Genomic DNA, 19,424 nt, shown 5'->3' with positions numbered 1-19,424 from the left:
ATAAGAAACGATTGGAAAAATGGCTACCTCCCGGTTTTCTCCGGGAGACACCATGTGACCACTCGCCCTATATGATCTCTTACAGCCATTCTCCAATGGAAATGCCTAAAAAGACGTCACAATGCTGTAGACACCTTGGGGAAAACGTGGAAAACGTAAGCTGACTCCTAGCTCCTTCACAGCCATATAAGGAGTAATTGGCATGAGGCGGTTTCAAAAAATGCGGCACTTCCTGATTGGATTTTTATCTGGGTTTCGCCTGTAACATCAGTTCTGTGGCACTCACAGACAATATCTTTGCAGTTTTGGAAACGTCAGAGTGTTTTCTTTCCAAAGCTGTCAATTATATGCATAGTTGCACATCTTTTCGTGACAAAATATCTTGTTTAAAACGGGAACGTTTTTCATCCAAAAATTAAAAGAGCGCCCCCTATATCCAACTAGTTAAGCCATTTTGCCACAACTTTGGAAGTATGCTTGGGGTCATTGTCCATTTGGAAGACGAATTTGCTAACAAGCTTTAACTTCCTGACTGATGTCTTGAGATGTTGCTTCAATATATCCACATAATCTTCCTCCCTTATGATGCCATCTACTTTGTGAAGTGCACCAGTCCCTCCTACAGCAAAGCACCCCCACAACATGATGCTGCCACCCCAGTTAGGATGGTGTTCTTCGGCTTGCATGCCTCCCCCATTTTCCTCCAAACATAACGATGGTCATTATGGTCAAACAGTTATATTTTTGTTTCATCAGACCAGCGGATATTTCTCCAAAAAGTACGATCTTTGTCCCCATGTGTAGTTGCAAACCGCATTCTGGCTTTTTTATGGTGGTTTTGGAGCAGTGACTTCTTCCTTGCTGAGCGGCCTTTCAGGTTATGTCGATATAGAACTCGTTTTACTGTGGATATAGATACTTTTGTACCTGTTTCCTCCTGCATCTTCAGAAGGTCCTTTCCTGTTGTTCTGGGATTCATTTGCACTTTTCGCACCAAAGTACGTTAATTTCTAGGAGACAGAACATTGTCCCATGGTGTTTATACTTGTGTACTATTGTTTGTACAGATGAACGTGGTACCTTCAGGCGTTTGGAAATTGCTCCCAAGGATGAACCAGACTTGTGGAGGTCTAAAAAAAACACTCGTAGGTCTTGGCTGATTTCTTTTGATTTTCCCATGATGTCAAGCAAAGAGGCACAGAGTTTGAAGGTAGGCCTTGAAATACATCCACAGATACACCTCCAATTGAAGTGTTAAATTATGTCAATTAGCCTATCAGAAGCTTCTAAAGCTTAATTTTAAACATAATTTTCTGGAATTTTCCAAGAGTTTTAAAGGCACAGTCAAATTTAGTGTATGTAAACTTCTGACCCCCTGGAATTGTGATACAGTGAAATAATCTGTCTGTAAACAATTGTTGGAAAAATTACTTGTGTCATGCACAAAGTAGATGTCCTAACCGACTTGCCAAAACTATAGTTTGTTAACAAGAAATGGTTGCGTAACGAGTTTTAATGACTCCAACCTAAGTGTATGTTAATTTCCGACTTGAACTGCACTTAATGTGTTGTGAAAAGTGTTATGAAATGTAATGTCATGTAATATTGTATTGTATATTACTACCTTAATGTTGATGGACCCCAGGAAGAGTAACTGGCAGCAGCGAATGGGGATCCTTAATAAATGCAAATACAAACAGTAGACTACAGTTCCATTGACGTGCCATAGACCTATTTGCCATTGGCCGATCACACAGACTGGGATATGTTCTGGATTACCTCTGAGAAAAGTATTGACGTTTACACTGACTCTGTGACTGAGCTCATCAGCAAGTGCATTGAGGATGTTGTTCCCACTGTGACTATTAGAACTTATCCAAACTTTGGATAGATGGTAGCATTCGTGCAAAACTGAAAGCGCGAACCACAGCAAGGTGACTGGGAACATGGACATATACAGACAGACCAGCTATGCCCTCCATAAGGCAATCAAAAAAGCCAAACGACAGTACAGAGACAAAGTGGAATCGCAATTCAACGGCTCAGACAAGAGATGTATGTGGCAGGGACTCCAAACAGTCACAGATTATAATTGGAAAGCCAGCCACGTTGCGGACACAGATGCCTTGCTCCGGGACAAGCTAAACACCTATTTCTTAATTCCTTTCTTTTAATTTAGGGTTATTTGCGTGTATTGTTTTGTATCGTTATTACTGCACTGTTGGAGCTAGGAACATAGGTATTTCATAGGTATTTCACTATAACAGCTGCACAATATGTGTATGCTACCAATACAATTTTATTTATTTTAAGTCCCCGTCTTGTGACTGTCAAATTTGCATCGCGGCTCACAATCATCATACATAACATAGCCGACACTGCTATCATCCTCTACCACTTCACCAAATATTTACCAAACATTACTTTTCTAGCCCTCCCTTCTATTTATTTTCAACTCTCCATTTCACAGCTTTTCTCTTATTGAATTAAACTCCAACATTGTCCTTTTTGCCTCAGTGGATCCAAGTGAACTTTTTCTTCCCATTCCCAAAAGCATTTGGCGAGTAAGCTATTTGGCGAGTAGGCTATTTGGCAATGAGGCTATTTGGCTCACGTAAAGTTAGGCCCTAAAGCTGCTTACACACTAATGAAAGAAAAATCTCAATGTTGCCAATAGATATAAATTGCACAAGAATGATACATTTATGGATTTTTGTATGTATTGTTTTTCAACCCCCCCATCTTTTTCATTCAACCCCCCCCCCCCATCCACACAATGTTTCATGATCCTAAACCCACCCGCCCCCATCATCCACACAATGTTTCATGATCCTAAACCCACCCGCCCCCCATCATCCACACAATGTTTCATGATCCTAAACCCACCCGCCCCTTGGATATAACCGCCTACGGGTTATGAGTCAACCCACGCATCTCTAATGCACACACACACACACACACACACACACACACACACACACACACACACACACACACACACACACACACACACACACACACACACACACACACCACAGTGCCCTGTTGCTATCTGGTAAGATGAGAGCCTTCTTACCCATCCTCCTGGCCTGGTTTGGTGTCCTCTCAGCTGGCAGAGGGCAGGCTGAGGCTGTAATAGGATCTGGGGCTGGCTCACGGTGCAGCAGCTACAACATTATTCAGGGAACACAGACATAGAGAGGAGGATCTACATACATTAGAGATGCCTTCTAGTAATCACCCTTGTACAGCCCAGCTCAGATTGACTAGATATGTTTTTAAAGTCATAGCTCAGCCCAGCAATCCAAAGCCTAGTGTTGGATTTTTGTCATGCATGGGTTATGTTTGTGTGTATTGTAATTTGACATTGAGGGTGAAACCTCTTTGACATCTGGTATGTGTGTGTCTGTGTGTCTGTGTGCGTGTGGGCACGCGCGTGTGTGTGCATTTATGCACTACGTATTTATTTAAATGTACATTTGTTATGTCATTTTTATTATTTACTCCTTTTTCTACCCAATTTTGTGGTATTCAATTGATAGTTACAGTCTTGTCTCATCGCTGCAACTCCTTATCTGTATTGAACACGAGGGGAAACAGAGAGCTGGTTTCAAGGACAGGGCGCAGCAGGTGTTTATTGCAAGGGACCACAGGAGGAGGCACGTAGCTGGGTCCAGGGGCAGGCAGAAGGTCATACACAGAAGGTTCAAAGGTAAACAGTACAGGCAGGGAAAAGGCTAGTAGCGTTGTCCGGGAGATCAGGCAATAGGTTCATAACAGGAAATCCGATAGGCAAAAGGTGTCGATAGTGAGGCAGGCAAAAACTATCATACGCAGGAGGATTAAGTTACATGAAACCCAACACTCCGAATAGAAGTGTCACAAACAAACAATACCTCACAATGATGGGGTCCAAACTGAACTAAATAGTGTGTGATAATGACATACAGGTGTGTGAACAGGTGATTAGAATTCAGGTGATTGGGATCTGGAGAGTGAGCTGTGTTCAGGGGATCTATGTGTTTGAGAGTGTGAGCTGGAAAGTGGGCTGCATTGAGGGGATCTACTTGTTTGAGGGTGTGAGTTGGAAGCAGACGTTACACATACGGACTCGAGAGAGGCAAAGGTCGAGAGCCGTGCATCCCCCGAAACACAACCCAACCAAGCCACACTGCATCTTGACCCAATGCCCACTTAACCCGGAAGCCAGCTGCACCAATGTGTCAGAGGAAACACTGTACACCTGGCGACCGTGTCAGTGTGCACTGTGCCCGGTCCACCAAAGGTGTCTCTAGTGCGCGATGAGACAAGGACATCCCTGTCGGCCAAACCCTCCCCTAACCCGGATGAGACTGTGCCAATTGTGCGCTGCCCCATGGGTCTCCCGGTCGCAACAAAGCCTGGACTCGAATGCAGAATCTCTAGTGGCACAGCTATTACTGCGATGCAGTGCCTTAGACCTCTGCACCACTCGGGAAGCCACAATATGTATTTATTTAGACAGTGATGGTAAAACTTTTCATTTGGCTCTAATCTCCAGCATTTTGGATTTGAGATTAAATGTTTCATATGAGGCAACAGTACAGAATGTCACCTTTTGTTTGAGGGTATTTTAATGATCTGTTTTGTCCTTTAGAAATGAAAGAACTGAATGTGTCTAGTCCCCACATTTGAAGGTATCATAAGTATTTGGATAAATTCACTTGTGTATTAAAGTAGTCAAATGTTTAGTATTTGGTCCCATATTCTTAGCACGCAATGATTACATCAAGTTTGTGACTCTACAAACTTGTTGGATGCATTTGCAGTTTCTTTTGGTTGTGTTTCGGATGATGTTGTTGCCCAATAGAAATGAATGGTAAATAATGTATTGTGTCATTTTGGAATACATTTGATTGTAAATAAGAGTAGAATATGTTTCTGAACTCTTCTACATTAATGTGGATGCTACCATACGGATAATCATGAATGAATTGTGTCTAATGATGAATGAGAAAGTTACAGAGCCATAACTATCATACCCCCAAATTGCTAACCTCTTCTGTTATTCGTAATGGTGAGAGGGTAGCATGTCTTAGGGGTATGATCTTTGTGCATCTGTAAGTTTTTCTCTCATAATCATTATTCATGATTCGTTCATGATTATCTGTAATCATGGTAGCATCCACATTAATATAGAAATGTTCAGAAACATATTCTATTCTTATTTATACTTACAGTAATGTACATTCTGTACTATCGCCTCATATGAACATTTGATCTCAAATCCAAAATGCTGGAGTATAGAGCCAAATTAATAGTTCTAGCTTCGCTTTCCAAATATATACGCAGGGGAGTGTGTGGGTTTGCAATTCTGAATGTGAGTTTCTTCATGTGCGTAATCACCACTTGAAGTGGCTTGACAATAGCCTCTTACACCATAGTAATTGAGACTAATGATGCACATTATCTTTCCTGACAGACCAAAGGAGTGAGAAGAGGCTCTTCTAAGTCAACAACAGTGACATTTAAAGAGGGCCTGTAGGCTGAGATCTACAGTGTCGTGAAAAAGTATTTTCTCCCTTTCTGATTTTCTTGATTTGTGCATATTTTTTATACTGAATGTTATCAGATCTTCAACCAAAAGCTAATATTAGATAAAAGGAACCTGAGTTTACAAATAACAAAAAAAAGTGATACTACTTTTATTTAATTAACAAAGTTCATGTAAAACCCAACACTCAGTAACTGGATGTGCCACCTTTAGCTGCAATGACTGCAACCAAATGCTTCCTGTAGTTGTTGATCAGTCTCACATCGCCGTGAAGGAATTTTGGCCCACTCTTCCATGCAGAACTACTTTAACTCAGCGACATTTGTGGGTTTTCAAGCATGAACTGCTCGTTTCAAGTAATGCCACAACATCTCAATTGGGATTAGGTCTGGGCTTTGACTAGGCCATTGCAAATGTTTTGCTTTTGAACCATTTTCATGTAGACTTCATTGTGTGTTTTGCATCACTGTCTTGCTGCATGACCCAGCTACTCTTCAGCTTCAGCTCCAGCTCATAGACAGATGGCCTGACATTCTCCTGTAGAATTCTCTGATACAGAGCAGAATTCATGGTTCCTTCTATTAAGGCAAGTCGTCCAGGTTCTGAGACAGCAAAGCATCCCCAAACCATCACGCTACAACCACCATGCTTACCTTTGGTATGAGTTGACACAAGTTTGCCAAAAAGCACCTTGAAGCACCTGTATGATCCTCAAGACTCTTGGAAGAATGTTCTATGGACAGATGAGACCTGGATGACTTGCCTTAATAGAAGGAACCATGAATTATTCTCTGTATCAGAGAATTCTACAGGAGAATGTCAGGCCATGCGTCTATGAGCTGGAGCTGAAGAGCAGCTGGGTCATGCAGCAAGGCAAAGATGCAAAACACACAATCAAGTCTACATGAAAATGGCTAAAAAGCAACACATTTGAAGTTTTGGAACGGCCTAGTCAAAGTCCAGACCTAATCCCAATTGAGATGTTGTGGCAGGACTTGAAACAGGCAGTTCATGCTTGAAAACCCACAAATGTCACTTAGTTAAAGCAGTTCTGCGTGCAAGAGGGGGCCGAAATTCTCCCACAGCGACGTGAGAATCTGATCAACAAATGCAGGAAGAGTTTGGTTGGAGTCATTGCAGCCAAAGGTGGCACAACCACAAATTGACTATAAGGGGGTAATAACTTTTTCACACAGGGGTATTGGGTGTTGCATAACGTTGTTTATGAAATAAATGAAATTGTTGTCTTATTTGTTCACTCAGGTTCCCTTGATTTAATATTAGGTTTTGCTTGAAGATCTGATAACATTCAGTATAAAAAAATATGCAAAAGTAGAGAAAATTCGAATGGGGGCAAATATTTTGTTCACAGCGCTGTATGTGTTCAGTACCACCTGCCAATCTGATTGGATTTATTGTGAGCTTGTTCTTAGACACCCACCTCTCTGCCTGTCGCCTCCTGTAAGATATGTCTTGTCCAACCCCTGATACGTCCTCAATGTACGTGTCACATTTTTTTACTGAAAAAACCCCACATGATTTCACCTGAAATTTCATGTGAAATTCATTTCTTTTTTCCCGTAATGGCCTACACGTCCCACCTAGGGAGACGTCATTGTCCTCTGTCACCAACACCTTCAATTATTCACCTCAAACCCAACCAACATAGTCTATCCGAGTCCCTGGCTATGGTATATACATTTTAGTTCAGCCAGCGCCTCAGAAAATGTCATCAGCTGTCAGAGTTTCTGTACAAAGATTGGAGAGTAACATGCTGACCACACCGCTCGCGTGCATGTTGATTTTGTCCATCCACACCAGACGCGATCAGGACACGCAGGTTGAAAAATCTGAACCAACTATATTAATTTGGGGACAGGTTGAAAAGCATTAAACATTTATGGCAATTTCGCTAGCTAGCTTGCTGTTGCTAGCTAATTTGTCCTTGGATATAAACATTGGGTTGTTATTTTACCTGAAATGCACAAGGTCCTCTACTCTGACAATTAATCCACAGATAAAAGGGTAAACTGAGTCTGTTTCTAGTAATCTCTCCTCCTTCAGACTTCTTCTTTGGACTTGGACCAACTTTAAGATGCATTACCACCACCAACTGGATTGGAGTGGGGACCTCTGTTCATCTTTCAATCACCCACGTGGGTATATGCTCCTAAAAACCAATGAGGAGATGGGAGAAGCGGGTTCTATTTTAGATACGTGCCACGCAGACGCTCATTGACATGCGCTAGCATTGTGGGTGCAATGATTGAATAACATGTATGTGTAAATGTATTTTGCAACACTCAAGCACGTGACGCGGGCGGTGTGGTCAGCATGTTATTCTAGCCGATCTGTGGAAGCCTGCTAATGCTCTCTTCTCTCCATGCATTGCCTGCTCATCGAGCAAAGCCGCCTCAGAGATTTGTAGATGTTGGGTTTGTTTAATGGCGCGAATGCTGCCAAATAACATTGATTGGCAAAGACAGGAGTTTTATCCCCACAGTGATTCATGAACGTATTAAATCTAATTGGTTAAAGGCAGAATGATAGCTAGACTTGAGAGCTTAATGTAGTATCCCTGAATAGCTTGGAAAATCTCCTCTGTTGTGGATGAATGGTTCAGTAGATGTACCCATAGACATGTTAGCAGTGCCATTAAAAAGACTGAATATGGAGGTAATGCACTGAAGGCAGTTATCTCGAGCTCTGCTCAGCAGTGGGCTTCAGCACAGCATGATCGTTCTCATTAACACTCAAATGTGAAGCTGAGATAAAGTCTGAAATTAACTTCACTTTGTAGACAAGGTCTTTGCAGCATATGGACTTTAGAGATGAAATAGTCATAACCTACTGGGAACGTATGTGGTTGAATCAACGTTGTTTCCACGTCATTTCAATGAAATGGCGTTGAACCAACTTGGAATAGATGTTGAATTGTCATCTGTGCCCAGTGGGAAGTGTCACACTGGAGACGAAGGTGTATGAATATTATAAATGTTGATTTCCTCCCCAGGATCTTCCTCTCAGACAGGCTGACAGACACCTAGGCCATCTCTCTGCTTTACTACTCTTCTGGCTGTGTCACTTTCACCTGGCTTCATCGTAGGAGACAGTCACATTGCTACTAAACAATTATAGATTTGCTCTCTTAAGAAACCTTCTAGACCCGCCCAGTTTCCCGATATCAAATGCAAGGTTATATTTAAGCAAAAAGGCCTGAGGAGGTGTGGTTATATGGCCAATATACCAAGGCTAAGGTCTGTTCCTAGGCATGACACAACCCATCAAATACCACAAACCCCCCCAAGGTGCCTTACTGCTATTATAAACTGGTTACCAACGTACTGCAATTAGAGCAGTAAAAATGCATGTTTTGTCATAGCCTTGGTATACGGTCTGATATGCCATGGCTGTTAGCCAATCAGCATTCAGGGCTCGAACCACCCAGTTTATAATACTGGAATATGTTCATGCTTGGAAGGAAACCACCTGTTTACGGAAAAATGAAATATTCAATGATGTTGTTTGGACAAGGAAAGTCAGAGAGGGTCAGACCCGTTGCTTTAGACAAAATTGCCATTTTCATTCCTGTTCATATCTTCACTGTCTTTCCTTTTTAGCTGTACATTGTAGAGGCAGCCTGTACTGCAGCTGGGCTGACTGTTGTCTGTTCTGAAATGGTCTGGGAAGGGCTGGCTGCTGTGTTTGTCCTTTTCCTGCTCTGAGCTTCTGGCCTGTCAGAATATATTCTCTTCATCAGAGCTTGGGAGTCTAGGCCTGCAGCCTCTCCTCTTCTCTGCCTGCCAGCCTAGGGCCCATACATGGAGCCTCAGACACCACAGAGCACTCTGGCTCACCAGCCCCACATGTCCTGTGAGACCCCTAACCACCACAGACCACCTCCTCTGCCCTCTGTACTTTCAGTTCTGGGCAGTCATCCACGTTCAGACATGTGTTATAGTCTGCTAACAGTTCTCTGCCTACTAGGACCTCTGTCCTTGTGTTTCCCCTCCATACCCCCTGCCTTCTCTCCTCAATACTGGTCAGCCCATACAAGTAACCTCAACCAGAGTGTCCCATAGCCAGTGTGGCCCCCTGTGGTAACTGACTCAACTAACCAGAAAAGGTCACTGCCATCACCTCTGCTGCTTTCTGCTTTGGCATCAGTGAGCATAGACTTGCCTCTCCTCACTTTGCCCAAAACCAGAGTTATCATTGTTCAACAGAGCTCTTTGTTCTATGTTGTGTAATCAGGGTAGAAACCAATGCAGTGGCATGTTGGACTGTGATCCCTACAGGGGATCATCACAGTTGTAATTGTTTTGATCAGCCCTAAAACAGAAAGCCAAACCTCAAGTAATTTGTCCTCTCTCTAAGGACTTAGGGCTTTATTCTGATGAATGGTCAGCAGTGGTGTTTCTTTGTGGTGAGGAATGATGATAATTCCGAGGCTTGTGGTGAAAGATGGGCTATTAACAAGGGCTGCTGGGAAGCCTTGATGTGAGAATGTGGTGTGAGAAAGGTGTGGCTCAGAGAGAGTTGAGAGCTGTCTTACTAACTGATCGACTGACTAGGTGATTTGAGTGTTGAAGCCTGGCCTCTAAGTGTACCCCCTCTCCCTGGAAGACAGATTGCTATTGATCGGAGCAGCAGGGGAGGGAGTTGGAGCGCTGTCCAGGGTACTGAAGAAGTATTCTCCAATACTCTCACACATACACGCACATGCACACACGGCCTGCATTGATGGAGTGGTTTGATGTTGAGATGAGTGCTTATTCTCACTATTTCTGGCGGAGGGAGCTGGGGAGATGGGGATCAATGGATGGGAGAGACTGAGCAGCAGGGTTAGGGTCAATTCCAATTTAATTTGAAATTCCAATTTAATTATTGAATTCACTCAAGTGGAAAATGTATGTTGAATTCAATTTGAATTTCAACCATTATTCAAGTTATGTAATTGTAATTGAATTGTAGTAAGACTGTTTGGACTTTTTGAATAAACTCTGAGGGAGGGAATGGAGCACGAGAAACACTGACAAGAGGAGTGCCCTCAGGTCTTCGAGCCAAGCGGAATATTGACGACAGACAACATTAGAGGAGAAATATGAAACCTTGGTTACTATGGATAGTGCTTATTTATGAATGTCGAACCCATGAGCCTCTTTTTAGAAATACTTATTCTCTTTGAAATGTATCTTTGTCATTGCCCGAGAGAAGGTGCTGTGTGGGTGTGGATCATTTTGGGTCTGAGAACCCAGGTTTGGCTGCATAGTGTGTGTGTGTGTGTGTGTGTGTGTGTGTGTGTGTGTGTGTGTGTGTGTGTGTGTGTGTGTGTGTGTGTGTGTGTGTGTGTGTGTGTGTGTGTGTGTGTGTGTGTGTGTGTGTGTGATAGCAGTGCCAGTGTTGTGTGCTAGAACTCTGCAGGGCTGAGCTGACAGGACAGCACCACCACAGCGCAGGATTATAAAGTGATGTCTGACTGACTGTCCTGCTGCCACTTCATACTTCACTCTCTCTCTCTCTTTCTCTCTTTCTCTCACTACTCCCTTTCTGTCTGCCCCGTACCTCTCTCTCTTTCTCTAACTCTTCCTCTATTTCCCTCTGCGTTCCCTGACAAACTAAATGTGTGTGTTTGTTTTACAGCACAAACCCAATACCTATTCTGGTATCACTCACTCTTACTCTCTGAGCTCAACAATAGGTATCAGATGCTTCTGATAGCCTGACGGGTGTGTGGTGTGTGTGTGTGTCAGAAAATGCTGCGCCTCTGCTCTCCTCAGCCCAAGGACAACTGCACTATGCTGATGAGAACCTATGGGGAGCTAATCTACGTGACCACACTTCATAAAACAGTATTACACCCAGGCCGTGACACTAAAGGATGCCCCAGGCTTTACTAACACTGGGGAACTGACTAACTGGCTCTCTACATATTCCCCATCTTTACCTACCTGCTCTGTGTCTGAGAGAGGATCATCACTTCAATAGGAAGTTATTGAGTGTGTCTGAGGTGTTCAACACAGTTCATCAGCTAACGTGATAGGGCCTTAGTTTGATTGGCTATTTGTCTTTTACTGCTCTAAAATATATGATGCTAAAGCTAATTGGTCCGATCTCTCTCTTTTTGCAGACCTGCAGCTCTGGATCGAAAGCCTGCAGAACTCAGTACCTTGAATGACGGCTACCAGATCCGCATCTGAGACTCATTCTCCTGGTGCACTCTGACCCCCCTCCAGTCCGCCTCACAAACCCTCAAATGGGATATCTATTTAATATACATTGTGTATATCATATTCATAAAGTATTTATAGGGTTTTACCAGCCTCATCTAAAAGGGTGAAGATGATGACATTATGCTCAGTGCTAAACTGGAGGTTGGCATCCAGTACGAACACATACATCATAAGTATTTCAACATTGCTCTACTCCTGAAGGATAGTATGCCTTCTGTATACACATCTATTATGTTTTGAATAAAGGACTTATGTCTAAGTAGGGGACATCATATCAAGATCTCTCATGCCTTTAGGGAAGTACATACTGTATGTGAGGGTGCTCTACATTGTTTTATGTAAAAAGGAGATCAACAGTTACACTTCAGTCACATTGACAATGTGAAGCGAGCTTTAAAAGCTGTGAATTTGATGCTGACATCATGTAAAAAAAGATCAAATAGTGTGACCTATCTATTTTTTCAAGCCCTTCATAAAACGTAAAGATTCTTTAGATTGAATAGTTGTTGTTTTGCCTAAGCCTGTAAAGAATGTTGAGTAGTGTTGCGCTGGGCTGAGCTGCAGCTCAGTGTGATGATTAGAAGTGAATGAGAGAGAGAGAGAGAGAGAGGTACTGTAGGCCTGAGGTGAGGGGAACCCAGAGGGGCCAAAGACCAAAGCAGTCAAGCAGAGAGCCTGCTGAGTACTGCGGCAAACCCCAGCCTTGACTGACTCCCTGTTAGCTCTGGGTTAGATTATCCCCTATGTCTCTGTCGGCCCGCCCTCCTCTATCACAGATACAGCATAAACCAGGGCTCTCCAACCCTGTTCCTGGAAAGCTACCCTCCTGTAGGTTTTCGCTCCAACGCCAGTTGTAACTAACCTGATTCAACTTATCAACCAGCTAATGATTAGAATCAGGTGCACTAGAATAGGGTTGGAGTGAAAGCCTACAGGATGGTGGCTCTCCCGGAACAGGGTTGGGGATCCCTGGTATAGATCAATTCAAGTTTTAAGCAATTGTTCTTGTAAAGAAATCCAAGCTGGTGACAATGATGCTTTGGAGCTTAGCCAGAACATGACCTTTTATTCCAAAAATAATTTGACAGTGACGTTGGTTTGAATCTAGCCTATGCGGAGTCGCCCTAAAACGCTAACATCCCGTTTTCAGGGATACAGTATTTTCAACCTAACTTCTGTCTCCGCTCAGGCGGCTTTCTACGCCCGTTACGTTAAGTTCGGATCAATCAAATGTCAACTCTTTTATGCCTCGCTATACAGTTGTATGCAAAAACATACAGTGCCTTGCGAAAGTATTCGGCCCCCTTGAACTTTGCGACCTTTTGCCACATTTCAGGCTTCAAATAATTTTGCACGCCCAATTTTTCAGTTTTTGATTTGTTAAAAGAGTTTGAAATATCCAATAAATGTCGTTCCACTTCATGATTGTGTCCCACTTGTTGTTGATTCTTCACAAAAAAATACAGTTTTATATCTTTATGTTTGAAGCCTGAAATGTGGCAAAAGGTCGCAAAGTTCAAGGGGGCCGAATACTTTCGCAAGGCACTGTATGTTTGATAATGTCATGTAGTTCCTAACTAGAGGCCTTTCTTGAAGTTAGAATGCAAACACTGAACTGAACACCGCAAGACGGACATATCAATCAAATCGAAGCTCCTCATTTGCCTTCTTAACTGCCTGGACGCATTGTCAAAGTTGTTCGGAATGTTTTTTATCGTATTCAAAAATCATCATCAGATATGCAGGAGGGTGCCAACTGAACAATATCAGATTTTGTAGCATTTGGTTAAAGAAGCTATGCACATCAAACAGATAATGATAGATAACCGTATGTCTTCCTCAATCCAAATGGTTTCTAGATTGCAGCAGAATTGAAATCCAGTCTTGTTATATTGAATTTTGAACCATATCAGTGCAGTGATGTTTCATATGATCCTTTTTGATTCGTGTAGATTGGTGCTGCTAGTCTGACAGTATACCATTAAGGCCAACATCATTGGTACCAGCCGTCTGAAAGACTACTCTAAGCACAAAACAGCCAGCTTAATACTTAATATAAACCTAGCCACAATCACGCAGAAGCACAATGCGCTTCTTCTTTACACAATACAATCCTTTGTCTAATCTATGTAGGCTAGGTTTAACACTCTTATTGTTAAAAACTGCCGTAATAAAGACTTACCGGGAGAAAAGACTGCTTTCACTGCTGCAAATCTGAGAACTGAAAGGTAGTACTTGAAAGTGATGTAGCTTAAATTGATTTTTTACTCTTAGCCGTTTAGTTTTGAGCTAAATCATGTTATGGATGAGTTCCATTGGTGACTCTCTGCTGTTTCCTGAACAAATATATTACTCAGTACAGTGTTTAATCATGCAGTTTATTGTTGTTTTGATGTGGTGGAAACACATAAAACACATTGTTTTGATGAAGATGATGATGATGTAGCATTCTTTGGACAATGTGTGATTTTAAAGAAGGACACTCCACATTGTAGCAGTATCAATTTTCAAAGGCCTTGCTTTGTTAACAGGTTGAACACTAAAGAGGCTTGAAACATTACATACCATCCAACGGGATACGGTTGAAGAAAAACGGTACCACTCCTCATGATGACTGTAGATGGGTTTTTTAGCGATTTTGTATTTTCCAAATGGTGGTTTAAAAAAATATATATAAGAATCAAGTTATCTGAATAACTGCCTAATATGAGTAACCTGAAAACAGCTGCCACCACTATAATGTACCACCACCTACTGCATTCAGTGGATGATAACTTGAAAGGCAATGTTGTTGGGGCTAAGCGCTACTGAATATTTAGCTGTTTTCTAAGCATGACGTGGAACTCTACATAACCTTTGTGTTTACAGCTGTAACTCAGCTTTTAGATGAGACTGCTTTACCTGTATTCAAGTGCATTTCATGAGGGGTGTTCTCTTGGCCTCTTCTCATAAATGGGAATGTAAGTGACTAGAACTCTGGGTGTTAGTGTTCTCTCTATACTAATGCCGCTAGAGCTACCAGTTGGCTGGTAATGTTGTCATATCTTTCTGGAAAGGGCTGATTTTTGTCCCATTGGCTGAAGTGGAAGAAGATAAGTATTGATGGTAGATCAACAGCAGAACTAATGGAAGCATTTCTTAAGCCCCGTTCATACCTGGTTCTAACATGCGTCCTTTGTCCTGATTGTGTCCACATCCTGATTGTGCCCACATTTGTAGACCGGTGTGTACAATCAAAAGACACATTATGATCGGATTGTGTGGGCACAATTAGAATGTGGGCAAGATCAGGACCAAGGATGCATGTTTAGCGCCAGGTATGAACGAGGCTTCAAAAGCCCTGATGTGGCTAACAGATCTCACTATTCTCTTGAAATGAGCCTTCAGAATCTGTCCCTGTTGTTTTGACATGTATGATGATGACAAAGTGTTATTTTTGCATTACCACTGGTGGAAGATGATGTCCTCCCAACTCCTACTGTCACAATGATCAGTTGACAATGTTTTTTTATCAACTGTAGCATGTTATAATAAAAAATGATTTATCTTTTTAATTCTGTCTTTGTTGTTATTACTTTACACAACAGGAAGGACTAGACCGGCCGATTTGACCGCATCGGAGTAAATATAAATGCTGAAATTCCAGAATATTCCCCAGTAGGCTATGGTTTCATACTGCATTGATATCTCTCTGTATATAGTCAGGCACAGGATGCCAGGTCTCTATGAATATGTTTACACCAGCTGTGTGTGACATGCAACGACACAGAGAGACGATTTATAAAATGAATCCCTAATTTCTCATCTCTGAAGCAGCTCATGGAATGCCGGGGAACGTTATACCTCTCTCTCGCTCCCTTTCTCTGTAATGTATACTCAGTGGTGTAAAGTGCTTCAGTAAAAATACTTTAAAGTACTACTTAAGTCATTTTTTGGGGTTATCTGTACTTTACTATTTATATTTTGGACACCAATATCTCTACCTGTACATGACCATCTGATCATTTATCACTCCAGTGTTAATCTGCAAAATTGTAATTATTCGCCTACCTCCTCATGCCTTTTGCACACATTGTATATAGACTCCCCCTTTTTTTCTACTGTGTTATTGACTTGTTAATTGTTTACTCCATGTGTAACTCTGTGTTGTCTGTTCACACTGCTATGCTTTATCTTGGCCAGGTCGCAGTTGCAAATGAGAACTTGTTCTCAACTAGCCTACCTGGTTAAATAAAGGTGAAATAAAAAAAATAAAAAATAAAACAACTTTTACTTTTACCTCACTACATTCCTAAAGAAAATAATGTACTTTCTACTCCATACATTTTCCCTGACACCCAAATGTACTCCTTACATTTTGAATGCTTAGCAGGACAGGGAAATTGTCCAATTCACACACTTGTCAAGAGAACATCTCTGGTCATCCCTACTGCCTCTGATCTGGCAGACTCACTAAACACATGCTTCGTTTGTAAATTTTGTGTTGGAGTGTTCCCCTGGCTATCTGTAAAAAATATATATATATGCAATTGGTGCCATCTGGTTTGCTTAAGGATTTTGGAATGATTTATACTTTTACTTTTGATACTTAAGTATATTTTAGCAATAACATTGACTTTGATACTTAAGTATATTTAAAAACAAACACTTACTCAAGTAGTATTTTACTGGGTGACTTTTTCATTTACTTGAGTCATTTTCTATTAAGGTATCTTTACTCTTAATCAATTATGACAGTTGGGTACATTTCCCACCATTGTGTATAGTTGGAAAATAAATGTGATAAATCCCAATACTTTCTGATCTTGTTTTCTATCCCTCATTCCCACGTATCTAAATTACACAACAGGAAATAACTGATGAGCGTAAACTGGAAATCGTCAATGAGCGTAAAGGACAAGAGCTAAGGAAAGGAATCATCTTCAAAGTATTAGGATTCATCCCATGTCTAAGCAAGAAGATGAGTCATCATCAATGAGGCTGGATCTCACCAACTGTCAAACGATCAGCCTGTGAATGCTTTCATCCAAGAAATCCCACAAAGCAGCAGCAGCAGCAGCAGCTTTGCAATATCAGCAGAACATCACTGAACTCTAAGACCAGAAATGTGAGTCCTAATGGCCTTAATTCACAGTTCACACCACCAACCATGTATGGGTTAGGTGGTGAGGAACTCAGATGGAGAAAAATACAGAAAGACAAAGAACAGCACATTTACAAGAACATTTGAGTGATGTGAACCTGAGATATAAACAAGTCAAAGATGACCAACCAAAGCAAGTCGAGTTTATTTGAATGGGACATGGGTGTGAAGTGCCTACTTTTGTTTAAAAAACCTTGGCATGTCCCTGGCAAGGAAACACACACCAATTCAATTTGGCCACAGACTTGATCATATTTTGACTAGAATGTGAGCAATGTCAAAACAGAATTAAGGCCACATAGTGATACAAGTTTACAAGCAGCGGTTTGTGTGCTAGAGCAGGGTGGTTGATAGCACTAATGTGGCCATTATATAAGGCAACCAAATGCAATAGATTTTGGAGTTGCTTCTTTCACTACAAGAAATTCCAAATTCAATGTCCTCAAACTCTGACTTAGTTTCGGTGTAAAGAAAAAGAGTGATGTGCAATATTAGGAACAAACATAAGGATTCTGCAGTGTGTAGAATATTGAAAACACTCCCAACGTGTTGAGAGAAATTGCCTGTCAGGAGGCTGACTCCAGTGATTCTTCATCTAAAGGCAGAGATGACTGTTCTGTTCCAATAAATGAGCTTTCCCCCTAACACACAAGCAGATTCATCTCTCAAGGTTATGTACCCTGGGTTCATTTTCATTCCTCTCCAGGTGAGAAAACGCTCACTTTTCTCTGATCAGCACGTGGATGCTTCTCTGTTCACCTGTGTGCTTTTGGTTATCTCTGAGAGGTACCGTTCAAACAATCCCTGGAACTCATTTGATGTAATGTGACAGAATTACAGAGCAAAACTATATGCATGTACAGGGTGTCTTTAATTGCAGGTCTTTTATTGTGTTAAATAAGGTACAATAGCTGTAACATAATAGCCTTCATTTTCAATACCAATATTATCAAACCAAATAGTATGTGCTCAAGAGCATAATGTGTATAATGACATAATGAATAGAACATGTAGATTTCTCAGTGCTATTCCTTATCAGCAGCACATTCTCAAATTAATTCATGTCAACATTTATTAAAACCATTCAAATATAAAAATGTCTCTTTTCATAATATCTTCAACCAATGTAAAATAACATAAAAGTACCAAAAAAAGTGTAAACATCTCAACGCAGTAGCCTATATCTATCCACTAGAGAGATAGGCCACTGCCAAGTTGCAAGATCATCAATAAATGTCATTCAAATTAAAGTCTTTCTCTGTGGTGATATGAACATAAAAGAGACAGAGACAGAAGCTATTGGTTGCTGGTGAGAGGTATGGGTGAATTCCCTGGTCTATCCAGTCCTTCGACCTCCAGGCTCTGACCCTGGAGGGGCTCTGACCCTTAACCCTTGACATCCAGTCTCAGGGGCAGAGGCGGAAGCGGGCCAGTATGAGCAGATGGTCAGAGGAGTTGTGCTCGAGGTCTGTCAGTCCCACCAGGGCCAGTCTGGCCAGCAGATGCAGCCTTCGCCTGGGCAATGGACCCTCTGGAAGTAACATACAACAGGCATGGTTAAAGCCCTGACATTTCCCTAATGATGTGATCTTAGTGAAGAAAAACTCAGGGCCCTAGTCATGGTTACATAATTGCAGCCTGGGAGACTAATCACCTCCACAGCTCACTGCACTGCAGCAAAGCAGACTGCAGCATCTGTAGAGTTCACATTACAAGAACCACCTCACCATAAATAATATTTTGATTGTCAGATCCCACTCTGCTTTAAAGTATAAAAATCAATCAACAAATCCTGTGTTGTATGTAGTGTATAGTACCAGTCAAGTTTGGACACACCTACTCATTCAATGGCTTTTCTTTATTTTCACTATTTTCTACATTGTAGAATAGTAGTGAAGACATCAACACAATGAAATAACACATATGGAATCATGTAGTAGAAAGTGTTTGAGATTCTTCAAAGTAGCCACCCTTTGCCTTGATGACAGCTTTGCACACTCTTGGCGTTCTCTCAACCAGTTTCACCTGGAAAGCTTTTCCAACAGTCTTGAAGGAGTTCCCACATATGATGAGCACTTCTTGGCTGCTTTTCCTTCATTCTGTGGTCCAACTCATCCCTAACCATCTCAATTGGGTTGAGGTCGGGTGATTGTGAAGGCCAGGTAATCTGATGCAGCACTTTTTGAAATCTGACACAGCGGTTGCATTAAGGAGGAGTCTATCTTTAATTCTGTGAATAACACTTGTATCTTTTATCAATGTTTATTATGAGTATTTCTGCAAAATCATCTGATGTTTTGGAATCAAAACATTACTGCACGTAAGACACCAATGGAAACTGAGATTGTTGGATATAAATAAGCACATTATCGAACAAAACATACATGTATTGTGTAACATGATGTCCTATGAGTGTCATCTGATGAAGATCAAAGGTTAGTGATTCATTTGATCTATATTTCTGCTTTTTGTGACTCCTATCTTTGGCTGGAAAAATGGCTGTGTGTTTTTTTGA

General features: G+C 41.5%; 1 protein-coding gene across 1 annotated transcript in view; it reads left to right on the top strand.

Moving 5' to 3' along the window:
• LOC115139389 (tubulinyl-Tyr carboxypeptidase 2-like) overlaps positions 1 to 15,320 on the top strand; it is a 39,949-nt gene extending 24,629 nt beyond the window's left edge. Inside the window, exon 8 of the mRNA XM_029676709.2 lies at positions 11,664 to 15,320. Within this exon, the coding sequence (XP_029532569.1) occupies positions 11,664 to 11,733 (70 nt within the window). The 3' untranslated portion in view covers positions 11,734 to 15,320. The remainder of the gene's footprint in view (positions 1 to 11,663) is intronic.
• Positions 15,321 to 19,424: the final 4,104 nt, after the last annotated feature.

This window comes from Oncorhynchus nerka, linkage group LG13 (genome assembly GCF_034236695.1).
Source record: "Oncorhynchus nerka isolate Pitt River linkage group LG13, Oner_Uvic_2.0, whole genome shotgun sequence".
NCBI lineage: Eukaryota > Metazoa > Chordata > Actinopteri > Salmoniformes > Salmonidae > Oncorhynchus > Oncorhynchus nerka.
The sequence above is the reverse complement of the archived record's forward strand: the minus strand, read 5'-3'. Positions and strand labels throughout refer to the sequence as shown.